This window comes from Nicotiana tabacum, chromosome 7 (assembly GCF_000715075.1).
Source record: "Nicotiana tabacum cultivar K326 chromosome 7, ASM71507v2, whole genome shotgun sequence".
Lineage (NCBI taxonomy): Eukaryota > Viridiplantae > Streptophyta > Magnoliopsida > Solanales > Solanaceae > Nicotiana > Nicotiana tabacum.
Window position 1 is genome coordinate 9,463,710 of NC_134086.1, and position 13,917 is coordinate 9,477,626.

Here is a 13,917-nt window from a genome sequence, read left to right on the forward strand (position 1 = left end):
TCGGCAATATGAAGAATAAATTTGCAGTATTATAAAGAAAAATTATGATACATGGTAAATTTATTATATAAAAAAGTAGGGTAAATGATAAAATAAAATTATTTAATAATAGTGAAGGTTGAGATGAGAGAAAAGGACAAGATAATGATGCAATCACAGCAAATCCGTCGTTACATAAAGTGACACATTTCGCCGTTACGTAACGACTGATTTAATGATATGATACAATAAAATTTAAATAACAACCAAAATATACATCATATTTAAAGTATCAATAGAATATAATACAATGAGTAATGACCATCCAAACAAGCGGTAAATCAAAGACTACTCAACTAGCTATCATATATAAATAACAAAAGTTTAGCAAATTTATTCAAAACGAAAAATTAGTTGAAAAAAAGAAGAAGACTAAAAACAAGTACACAACAATAATGTACCTTCTATGTTCGGGTCCTTCAAAAATATTGTCAGGTGTGTATAGTTATATATTTTCGGAGGGTTCGAAATGAATGTTATGGCGATACTTTTGGAGGATCCGAGGAACCTAGTGTACATACAAATGTGAAAGATAATCTCTCAACTTCTGTTCCTCCGTATATGAAAAGTTTTCCATTTTGACTTCCTTCAATTTATTTTTTTGCCTCCCACGTGTCAAAAGTAGAGATGCACAACAAGTTTTCTCATCTTCAAATACATCATCATATATAAACTTGAGGGTACTCTTTAAATTATACCGTACAAAAGATAGGGTTTTCAGTTGAGGACAAATCCAAAGCAAACTATCAAGAACGTCCACAACTGAGTAAGTATGATCATTTATGGCCTCAAATTCTTTATGCAAGCCATAAAGTGGACGAACCAAATTTCTTCTCATCTCCGTTGGTATAATTATCGCCTTTTGGTTGTCGCACTCTAAGGGGTCGTTTGGTTGGAATATGATTTATACCGGTATAACTTATATTGGGATAAGTTATGTTGAGATTAGTTATGCTGAGATTGTTGTTTATTCATTATTTGGTATGTTGTATTAAGAATGTCAATTGCATAATTTCTAAGAAGAAGGTATAAGTTATACCGGTGCTAATTACCCCACCTTCTATAAGGTATAAGTTATCTCGATATTAAAATTAACACCGGGATAACTTATACCTGGTTTGCTAACCAAACAAAGTATTAAAGTGGTATTATATTTTTATATCACCCTTATACCTTCTTATACCTCATGCCAAATAATCATAAAGTGAATAATAGCCTTGTTGAAATTACCAAGAAATTTCACGAGCTTAGAGTACCAATGAATATTAAATGATGTACTTTCTCCTAGAAAGAATTTGAGTTCAACTTTTAGCAAAACTGAAGCATTCAGTTTCAGTGTTGGAAATTGACCAACATAACAAGAACTAGTGTATAAGAAGCTTGTTAAATTAGGAGTATTTAGTTCAACATCTATAATATTATTGCACCACTTTACTACAAGACACTCGAGCCGATCACTTGAGATCTTCATTTTCTTCAATTCTGTGCAACCAAATAAGTTCAAGGGACATTTGCATCTATACCCGCTTTTTGTGTCACATTTTAATTTGTGTCTGCTTTGCAAAAAAAATTGCAAGCGTACCCGTTTTTTCGCATAACTTCATGCATACGGGGCTGAAGTAGCAAAGACAATCACGCAAAACTTCAGCATTTTAGTAGCCGGGCCTGAAGTTCAGCTCTAGAGCTGAAGTTTTTGTGTTGTAAATGGGAAACTTCAGCTTTAGAGCTGAAGTTTTTTTTACCACCTATTAATATTACATACTACAGAGCTGAATTTTTTTACCACCTATTAATATTACATACTAGAGCTGAAGTTTTTGTGTTGTAATTGAGAAACTTCAGCTCTTTGGAAACTCAATTCCATCTTGGTTGTGAAATTCTCTCTTATAACTTGTTCATTTGTGATTTCCGAAATGGGCAATCTCCTAATACCACCTATTAATATTACATACTAGAGCTGAAGTTTCTAGTTATAACACAAAAACTTCAGCTCTAGAGCTAAAGTTTTTGTGTTGTAACTTTTACCACCTATTAATATTACATACAGTTGCTCGTCTTGTATTAGCTAGGCAGGTATAAATATTTTTAAATTAATTAAAAACGTGAAAGGCACAAGAAAAAAACAAAGGTCAGAGAGGGATATATACATGTATCATCTGGGGGATTGGTTTAGTGGGTAGAAAACAGAAGAGAGAGCTAGAGCAGTCATTCCAATTCTCGAAGGGAAAAAAGAAAAGCTAAAAATAAAGTAAGAACATGAAAGGGTAGCTTTTGCACAGCTTGTGATGTTGTTTTTGCACATCTTGTGGTGAGGTACTGAATCGGAGAAGAAAGGGAGCTGAAATTGTTTAAAAAGTGGGTACAAATTAAAATGTTTAAAAAAATGGGTATAGGTTAAATGGGGGCGACCAAATAGGACGCCCCGTTCAATTTTTACTAAGTTCAAGGCTTCAAGATTGGGTAGATTTGCAAAAATGTCCTCTAGCAATTTTGCAGTGATGGCCACATAAGAGAAATACAAACTTTTCAAGGCTTTGCAAGCAGTTATCCAATTAGAAACCAAATATTGTTCATAATGTGAAGATTTTCAAGATTAGGTGCTACAGTATCAAGCATCTTGGTTTCAAGAGGTAAACTCAACCAAACCCTCTTCAATTTGGTTAAATTATTTCCCGCAATTTGTAAACTGGCTAGTCCTTGACAATCACTTAAAGTTAAATCCTCTAAGCAACTGCAGCTTGTACATAAAGCTCGAATAAAGTGCTCGTCCAACAATGTATGACAGAGTTGTAATCTTTGCAAAGATGACCACTTTATGTCACATTCATAGGGCAATTGAAGCTTAAATTCACATAGGAATGACAAACGGGCAGGTCAGGTCGGATATGGTTCGGGTCGAAAACGGGTAATGAAAAAACGGATTAATTATCCGACCCGACCCATATTTTATACGGATAGAAAAAGGATTAACCGGCTGATAATATGGGTCCATAACTTCTTGCATATGATCACTTTTGGGAGAATTCTTAGTCACCCTAACTTGAGGAACTCCCATTTTGAAGCTTTTACGAATGTAAAAGTTAGACCCAATTGTTATCCATGGTTACTCATTAGTTATCCATTTTCTAAATGAATAATATGGTTCTTATCCATATTTGACCCGTTCTTAAAAAGTTCGTTATCCAACCCATCTTTTAGATACTACGAGTGTAATCCAGGCGGGTAACAGTAGCAATAGACCATAACATCAGCAAAATAACAAGACAAACCAAGTGTAATCCCATGAGTGATAGTATGGGAGGGTAATGTGTACACAGATTTTACCCCTGTCTTGAGAAGATAGAACAAAGGCGAAAGCAACATTGAAAGTTCTTGGGTACTGAATTGGCAACCGAACTCATAGCTCGTTAGTTACTGGGTTCACAATTAAGTATTTATACATATTTAATAAATTTTTTAATACAAATACATTGTCTAGGTAAAAAGTTACTGGATTCGTCCAAATCTGTATGTAACACTCTCTCTCCGCCCCTGAGATAGAGATGTTGTTTCCGATAGACCCTTGGCACAAAAAAAATGCAAAAAGAAGCAGTAGCAATAGACCATAACATCAACAAAATAACAAGGAAGACCAAAGCAAAAGATACTTACATTAACATGCATTTAATGAAATTTAGGAAGAATTTATTAGGCAAGAACTATACAAGTAGAGTTCTTTCCTTTTTTAAATATTGCTGGAAAATATTACATATTTTTGTTCTTCTTTTAAAGTTCTATTTAGTATCATATAGGCATAAAACCCTAATTACATAATGACTAGAACGAAAAAAGAAAAAGATTTACCTGTTGAAGACAAAAATATTCGATTCTATTAAATTCTTCTTAGTTGATGTGTTCGTTACACTTCACAAACTAAAATTCTTAATGATATAATCAATTGATAAGTCAATAATTTTATAGGACTATAAAGCTAAAAAATCTAGCCAAATCCAACTAACTTAGGATTATTAGGATTCTTATATGCTAATTCATGTGGATTGGGACTCTTGTATTTAAAATAAGAGGAATATATACAAAGGAGTATGGATTCTTTCACTCGAAATAATATATCTAATAAGCAAACACAAATTATTTATTTTAAAATTACGTTTATCATCAAACAACGGTAGATAAAACAATCGAGAAAAGTACTTAACAATTTTAAAAGATATAAAAATGAAAATTGACCCCATGATAAGTTGTAGTTTGGGTTTGACTATTTAATAAAAATCTATTGAATAGATAATATTGTAAGGTCATATGCTCATCTTAAAAGTGATGACATACGCATCCTTTATATATATTCATCTTATTTTATATAGTAGATATAAACGTAGTAATCCTCTAGAGTTTAGTTCCTATTAATACTTTCCTCTGTTAAGTCCAATAAATACTTGAGGTTAGGGGTATAAAGAAAACCGATAAACCGTATCAAACAAATAATTCGAATTAAATTGGAAAAAAAATTCGATTGTGGTTTGGTATTGGAAAACAAATTCGACCATAATTGGTTTAGTTTGGTTTTAACTAAAAAAAGTCAAATCGAAACCAAACCGAACCGATAGTAAATTTATACAATTTTTAAAAATATTTTATACATATAAATATCTATTGTAATTTAATTTATAAATATTTTTAAAACTTTTTCACAGTTTTATCTTTTAACGTATTATTTCAGATTTGGACTTAACATTCTTGAATGGTAAATAAATTTAATTAGCACATAAATATAGTAACTCAAACAAAGTTTAAATCAATAATAATGGTAACAAAAGAAATTCGATTCAACACTAAGAATGATGATAGCGTTGGATATCTATTTAGTATTACATTGGTTTATAACGAAAGTATAACTTAATTTATGTTTTCTTTAATGCTTAGTTATGTAATTACTAGTACTTATTAGCTGTACTTATTTTAGCATGGCCTATTTAACAATATTTGCTTGCAATTTTATTATCTTTATGATGAAATATTTTAGTATAATGCTATGACTTATCTCATATTATTATGTTATTTTCTTGGAGAAAAACATTATATAGTTGTATTTTATTAGTATTAAAGAAATATTTGAAGCACAAGTTACATATTTTGTGCTATGAAGATTTTACCGGAAAAAATCCAAAAATCCGAGAAAATCCGAGATTGAAAAACCCGACTTTGTTGGTTTGGTTTGGTTTATAGATTTAAAAATCCGACACCATTGGTTTAGTTTGGTAAACCAATCCGGGCTATGTACACCCCCTGCTCATTTCATAATTTGTATGCATCACATAAGAATTTCAGTTTGTGAAGTGTAGCAAACACATCAACTGAGGAGAATTTTATAGAGTCGAATATTCTTGTCTTCAGCAGGTAAATCTTTTTCTCTTTTTCGTTTTAATCTAGTCATTATATAACAGGTAAATTTCTTAATATTCTGAATATTGCATGTATGCTATATTTACAGCAATATTTAAACAAAAGGAAAGAATTCTACTTGCGCAGTTCTTCCTAATAAATACTCCAAAAAAAATCTTTAAATGCATGTTGATGGTTAGTTACTATTTACCAGATTACTAGTTAGTACAGTATTTATTAAGTAAGAGATTTACTTAAAATTACCTAAATGATCCGATTCTTCCGTTAGTGCATATAATTAAACTCTTTATACTTATCTCTCTATAACAATCTTGTTTGTTTGAATATTTATTTGCTGCTATAATGAAGTGTTGCTAAAAATAATATATATTATAACATATATTAAAAATTGGTTCTAAAGAAAGCTTGATGGTTATAGTAAAGTGTTGTTATAGAGATGATCGTCATAGAGAAGTTTGACAGTATATCTCTATATTCCGTGGCAGACTGAGAGGTGGCCATAAAATATAACTATTCTCTGTCACAAGTATGGATGTCACAGTGGATTACATATCCAAATTGCCAGAACCAATTTTGCAAAAAATTCTATCTTTTCTTCTTCTTAAAAATATTGCACGATTGAGTACATTGTCCATGACTTTGTACAGCGCTTGGAGTTCCCTCTTCTACTTAAATGTTGGTGATGAATTTTTCTATTACAAAATTCCCGTAATAACATACCAAAGTTTATGAAAATTGTGGATCAAATTCTAGCAAATCGACAGAAGCAGAAAGTTCCTACAGAAAAGTTCTGGCTAAAATTACCAACTTGTAAATATTGTAGCCGTTATGGTGATTGGATAAACACACTCGTAACATGTAATATCAAATAGTTGATTTTAACTGTACAGGTTGTGGAAATTACTATCCTTTGCCCGAAGAAATCTTTGCTGCCAAAGAACTAAATGTTCTTGAAATTGCCCTACAATGATATAAAGTTTTCATCTTTGTGAAAGTTAAAACTCGTTCATGCATTTGTAGATGAGCATTTTCTTGGAGCTTTATGTGCAAATTGCAGTTGTTTAGAGGATTTAACTTTAAATGAATGTCACGGGCTAGCTAGTTTATAAATTGCCGCGAAAACCTTACCCAAATTGAAGAGTGTATGGTTGAAACTTTCTTGTGAAATCATGGTGGTTGATATTGTAGCACGTAATCTTGAAAATCTTCACATTTTGAGCAATCATGAAGTAATTGGAATAAATGCTTGCAAAGCCTTTGAAAAGTGTGTACTTCTCTTGTGTGGCCATCACTGCAAAATGGCTAGAGGACATTTTTGCAAATCTACCGAATCTTAAAGTCAAAATAGCACGGGTTAGCCAGTTTTCGGACTGGTAATTGAAAAATAACTAGCGTTTGTAAAGTCATTGAAAAATAGCCACTATTTTGCTGCAACACGGAAAGTTCCAGCACAATATACTGGATTGTGTATGGACTTCCAGCATGTGCTGGAGGTCCAACATAATATACTAGAGATTGAAGCACATGTGTATAAACGTCCAGCATATTATGTTGGAATTCCGACACACGAAAAGTTTAAGCATAATATACCGGAGATTGGGGCACCTGTATATGGACTTCCAGCATATTATGTTGGAACTCCAGCACATTATAAAATTTCAGTATATTATGCTAGAAGTTCACATGTAAAAAATTCGAACTCCAGCATATTATGCTTGAATATTTTCCGGATTTTGAATAATATTTTTGTTTATATTTATTTTTTATAATGATTAAATTTTGATTACTTTTGAGACTGTGTCTATTTTCAGTTTCCCCTTATAAATCTGATTATTTTTAAATTTCTCCCAATCTTAAAGCATGTACTTATTCTGTTGCAAGGAATTGAAGAAATTGAAGATTTCAAGTGACAGGCTCGAGTGTCTTGCGATAACGGGGTGCATTAATCTTATTGATGTTGAATTAGATACTCCTAATTTAACAAGCTTCAAATATACTCCTACTTCTTATGACATTTTTAGCCAACACTAAGTTGGCGTTTGGACATAAGAATGGTAAAATTTCGGGGAAAAAAAAGTGAAAAAAGATTTCAAGTGAAACTGATATTTGAATTAAAATTGTGTTTGGATATGAATATAGTTTTGGGTTGTTTTTAAACTTTTGTGAGTGATCTGAGTGAAAATTTTAAAAAATAACTTTTTGGGGTTTTTTAAATTTTCGAAAAATTCCAAAATACATCTTTAAGTGAAAATTAAATTTTTTATTACCAAATATTGATTTCGAAAAAAAAAGTGATAATTTTTCGAGAAAAGGTAAAAAAAAATAAAATAATGGCCAAATGGGAAAACGGAAAGCTTCGATTTTGCTAAAAGTTGAACTCAGCTTATTCCCGGGAAAAGTTACACTTTATAATTGGTTTCCTAAGCTCGTGAAATTTCTCAAAAACTTCAATCAGACGAAGTCTATTGTCATAAGATATGACAATGAAAAGGTGATAATTATACTAGAATACCTGAGACATTACTTAGTTCCTCTGGTCTATGGTACTGATTTCATGCATATTATTAAGATTAATAGATAGCCTAAAATAGCTTAGTAGCTAAATTAGGCACTTGAGTTGTTAGTTAGTTAGGTTGTTAGTGGGGTTGGTTGACAGCTGGATATGAACTATCTAATTAGTTAGTCATTAGGCTTAATTATAAATAGAGTTATACAGTAGTTCGTTATTAATAATATAACAATAGTTTCTCTCTTAACTCACTCTCTACGCCTCCATGGTTGAGATAAGAAATGAAGCTCCATACAGCGAGGAAATCAACATGGTATCAGAGCGGTGATTCGATCGCTTGCTCGTTGTGAGTTTTTTCAATAATCAATTTCGTAGTTAGCTCGTCTTCAATTTCTTCTTCGCTACGAGATTTCTCTGTTCTGCGAAATGATGATGAAGATGGAAAGAAAATTGATCATATACATCCTTTGTATGTTCATCCTTCTGATACACCTGGTTCGTGAAATTAACTAGATCTAAGAATTATGGGCTTTGGCGAAGGTCAATGCGAATTGCACTACAAGCTAAGCGAAAACTACGGTTCGTGACTGGTACATGTAGAAAGGATCAATTTAGGACTGAATTGCATGAGGATTGGGAAACCTGTAACGCGATTGTCCTGTCTTGGATCATGAACACCTTATCGCCGAACCTGATTAGTGGAATTGTGTACGCATCTAGTGAATTGTGTTTGCATCTTCCAATTACATAGGGAGATTGCCACAATTTCGCAGGGGACTGACTCAGTATCAACCTATTTCACCAAACTGAAGGAACTTTGGGCAGAATATGATGCTCTTATTCCTTCTCCTGGCTGTGACTGTCCTAAGTCGAGGGACTACATTGAGCATTTGCAGCAACAGAGATTGCTTCAATTTCTCATTAGTTTAAATGAGTCATATAAGCATGCTCACATACAAATACTTATGAAGACAATAGAACCCATCTTCAATCAAGCATATGCTATGAGTATAGAGGATGAGAGTCAAAGGTCACAACCTTTTCCACCTTTGACAGGGAAGATTGATCCCATGGCTATGCATGTAGGCCGTGGACAATCGTATAAAGAAAAGAAGCCTTATATGCAATGTAAGTATTGTAATATGAATGGGCATTTGAAGGAGAATTGTTATAGGTTGATTGGTTACCTGGCTGACTTTAAGGCAAAGAAGAAGTTTTTTGTTAATAATACAATTGGGAACAATGTGGTAGACAAGAAGTCTCATGCAGTGAAAGGTAAGGTTGTTGGTGAATCTGCAAAAGGTGGATATTTCTTTGCAGAAGAGCAGTACAATCAGATCTTTGGCATGCTGAATGGGAACAAGGATGTTGTTGTACCTCAAGTCAATTTGGCAGGTATTGCCGCATCTTTTATGGTAGACTTAGGCACTACTGAGTGGATTGTAGATTCTGGTGCCTCTCACCATATTACTGCCTCACTTAACACATTAAGAGATGTTAGTGAATTGAATTTTGAAGAAGAAGTTCATTTACCTAATAGAGCTAAATCAAATATAATACACATAGGAATTGTTGAATTCCTTGAAAGTATGAGGGCTAAAGATGTGCTATATGTTTCAAATTTCAGATATAATCTATTGTCTATATCCAAACTGACCAAAAGTTTCTCTTGTGTTGCCCTATTTTTTCCTGATTTCTGCATTTTTCAGGACTTCTTCACTGGCAAGGTGAGGGGGATTGGTAAAGAGCAAGGAAGTCTATACATTGTGAGGCAAAGGAACAATCAAAACAATGTGAAAAATCTACTGAAGAATGCAGTAGTACAAGGAAAAATAATAGACAGTGGTCTTTGGGATCGAAGGCTGGGGCATGCTTCAATCAAGACTATGAAGCACATGTCATTCATACAGGATAAAGTTTTAGATGTAGCTACTAATAAAGATTGTTCTATTTGCCCACTAGCTAAGCAAAGCAAGTTAATGTTTCCTACTTGTCATACTTTTAGTGAAAAGCCTTTAGAACTGATTCACATGGATGTATGGATCATTATAGGACACCTACTCATGATAGAAAGCATTTTTTCCTTACTATAGTAGATGATCATACCAGATTTACATGGGTCTACTTGTTGCAATGAAGAGTGATGTTGTTACTGTAGTAAGGTTGTTTCTCTCAATAATAAAGACTTAGTTTTCTATTGTTATTAAGGTGGTTATAACTAACAGTGGAACAAAACTTTTTAACAAAGTTTGTACTTATTTGTTCAATTCATATAGTATAATTCACCAAAGCAGTTGTGTGTATACCCTTCAGCAAAATGGGGTAGCTGAGAGAACACACAGGCACATTTTAGACATTGCTCGAGCATTAAAGTTTCAAGCTCAAGTTCCAACTAGATACTAGGGAGAATGTGTTGAGGGGGCTGTCTACTTGATTAATAGGCTGCCTACTGAAGTTCTACAAGGCAAATCACCTTATGAATTATTGTATGGAAGGCCACCATCTCTTAATCATTTGCGAGTATTTGGATGCCACCACTATTGTCAGTAATGACAAGTTTAGTGCAAAGGCAAGAGCAATAGTTTTCGTGATATTCCACTACTCAAAAGGGTTACAAACTCTTTGATCTCAGCAGCAACAGGTTTTTTGTGAGCCGTGATGTTGTTTTCAAAGAACACATATTTCCCTTTGCTAAGCCAACTGAAGCTCACTTGTTTGTTGCTGATTCTTGTCCTGTCTTTGATGTAGCCCCTGAGAGGGGGAGATCTCTTGACAGTTAGGTAGCTCATCAATAGAACAATCAACAAGCTCAAGTGCATCAAGATGTGCACAGTATAAATACAGATGCAGCAGCAGTGCAGTAGAAGATGTGCACAGCATAGATGCAGATGCAGCAGGAGATGCAGTAATGATACAATTCCTAATTAAGCTGATATTGATCTATTAAACATGGACATCTTGACAATGCTGAGGTTGAAGAACTAGCTGAAATACTTGACATTATACCAGCAACTGATAATGCTAGAGATGAAGTTCCTGATGCCAGCTCAACAGACACCAACCTAAGGAGGTCTGGTAGGACTACTAAAGCACCACTATGGCTTGAAGACTATGTTACAACAGGAATACATAAGGACATTGCATATCCATTATCAAACTACATTTCTTATCACAAGTTGACTACACAAGGCAGGAAGTTAATAGCAAATATCTCAGCAATCATAGAACCACAAACATTTCAGAAAGCTTCAAAGGATAAGAGGTGGATAAAAGCTATTAAGCTGGAGATTAAAGCTCTAGAAGACAATAACACATCAGAGATAGTTGCTCTTCCCAAAGGCAAGAATGCAATTGGATCAAAATGGGTATACAAGGTAAAATACAAAGCTGATGGTGAAATTGAGATGTTCAAAGCAAGACTAGTTGCAAAAGGCTATGGCCAAAAGGAGGGATTGGACTATCATGAAACATTCTCACAAGTCACTAAAATAGTGTCAATAGGTATGTCAATGCATTGGCAGCCTCAAGGAATTAGAACATTTTTCAAATGGATGTATATAATGCATTTCTACAAGGAGACTTGTTTGATGAGGTTTATATGGAGCTTCCTCAAGACTTTAGGAGACAGGGGGAGACAAAGGTATGCAAACTAGTGAAATCTTTATATGGTTTGAAGCAAGCTTCAAGACAATGGAACATAAAGCTTTCAGAAGCTTTGGTTGATGCAGGCTATTGTCAAAGCTTACATGACTATTCCATGTTTACTAAGAAAAAAAGGGTGACATAGTGGTGGTGTTAGTATATGTAGATGACCTTTTGATCACATGAAACAGTGATAGTCTAATTCAACAGACCAAGAGAGTATTGAATCAGAAGTTTAAGGTGAAAGATCTTGGAGAATTGAAGTTTTTTTTGGGGATAGAAGTGCTGAGATCACACAAAGGAATCCTGTTGAACCAAAGGAAATATGCATTGCAACTGATATCAGACTTAGGACTAGGGGATGAGCCATTAGAAGATGTGACAGCCTACCCGAGACTAATAGGGAGATTAGTGTACTTAACAATCACAAGTCCACACATCAGTTTTGCAGTACAAACACTGAGTCAATTCATGTAAGCTCCAAAGAAATCACACTGGGATGTATCATTAAGGATTGTGAAGTATGTAAAACTGGAACCAGGAATAGGCATAATGATGAATAGTAGAGCAATAGACAACCTTACTTGTTTTTGTGATGCAGATTGGGCAGCATGTTCCAACATTATGAGGCCAGTCACAGGTGATTTCTAGTTAAGTTTAGGGACTCCCTGATATCTTGAAAGTCAAAAAAACAACAAACTGTGTCAAGGAGCTCAGATGAAGCAGAATAAAGAAGTCTAGCTGCAGCAACTTCAGAAGTAGTTTGGCTCTTAAGGGTATTCGCAGAGTTGGAAGTTTAGATCAAGCAGCCTGTGAACATGTTTTGTGATAGTAAAGCAGCACTTCAAATTGCAGCAAATCCTATCTTTCATGAATGGACTAAGTACATAGAGATATTATCACTTTATAAGAGACAAGATCAAGGAAGGAAAGTTGAAAATTCATTATGTGGGGACTAGAGATCAAAAGGCAGACTTCATGACAAAAGGGCTTGTGAGAATTCAGCATTTATACTTGTTCAGCAAGCTGGGAGTGCTCAACATTTTACACCCTTCAATTTGAGAGGAAGTATTAAGATTAGTAGATAGCCAAAATCAGCTTAGTAGTTAAATTGGGCAGTTGAGTAGTTAGTTAGTTAGGTTGTTAGTGGGATTGGTTGAAAGCTGGATATCAGCTGTCCTATTAGTTAATTAGTTGAAGGAAGTCAAAATGGAAAACATTGGACAAATGGAGCAAAAGGAATTGAGAGATTATATGAAGATACATAAGAGAAGATTGAGGTCCCAAAAAAATGCAGCATTTGAATTTTGAAGTATAATGTAGTCTTTGATTTCATTTCAGTAAAAATGTAATTTACGTTAGAAATTTCATAAAATCTTTAAGCCTTACATTTTAAACTGTCCAGTCTCAATTAATCCTCTCCCAAATTCATTTACCAAATTAACCAGATTATAAACTTAAACATGGTATACTTTTGTATTTTCCAAATGCATGCAAACTAGCAACAGATAACCTCAGTCAGCTTTTTCCTCATTTGGCACCTGCAAGGCGTACAAAAGACCTTCCCCCCCCCCCCCCCCCCCAATATATAGTTAAACGATTAATTGGTCAACCAATCTGTCCAATTACTCAAAATATTTTTCTTCTTTCTTTTGTTCTGTTCAACTTTTATTACTTTATCTAATCACAAAACCAAAACGGCAAAACATAAGCTTGCTTTAGCTTTTTGTAATACTTAACTTGTAGTCAAAAGACTAGATCTGCCTCTAACTATAACTACTACTATTAGAAAAGCTTGAATTTTTCCTTTCACTACTAATCATCAAGTCGAGCAGCTGCAGCACGTGCAGCATCAACATCAATAGCAGCATCAATAGCAGCACGTGCAGCACCAATAGCAGCACGTGCGGCACCAACAGCAGCACATGCAGCAGCAACACGTATAGCATGATTCTCAGCCCGCGTCTCCAAATAAACTCGAAGAAGTACGATTAAACAGGAAAGGATAAGCGCTAGCCAAGTAGGCCATCCAAAATCGAACTCTTCTAAGCCAAGACAAAAAGAAAGGATACAGAGTCCAGACAGTATCCCGAAGTCATTAGCAACAGGCCTGACCAACATCAGCAAGCAAAAAAACCCCACAGCTGTTGAAGAAACACAAAGGAACAAATATACTGTAGGAATATTAATGTCTTCCTTTAATAGGTTGAAAAGCTTCAATATTAAGAAAGCGAGCAGAGGTCCTATATTATCGAAGGCAGAAATATAGTGAGGAAACATCATAAGTGCTGGAAATGGATGCAAACCGCCGAGAACTGATACAACTC

At 34.1% G+C, this 13,917-nt stretch overlaps 1 protein-coding gene across 1 annotated transcript; it reads left to right on the top strand.

The window, feature by feature from the left end:
- The first annotated feature begins 8,213 nt into the window (after window positions 1–8,213).
- LOC142161976 (uncharacterized) lies at window positions 8,214–12,067 on the top strand. Its single transcript, XM_075218269.1, has 6 exons — window positions 8,214–8,272; window positions 8,700–9,984; window positions 10,697–10,728; window positions 10,793–10,853; window positions 10,921–11,588; window positions 11,782–12,067. The coding sequence occupies exons 1-6, from the start codon at window positions 8,214–8,216 to the stop codon at window positions 12,065–12,067; spliced, it is 2,391 nt and encodes a 796-aa protein (XP_075074370.1).
- Window positions 12,068–13,917: the final 1,850 nt, after the last annotated feature.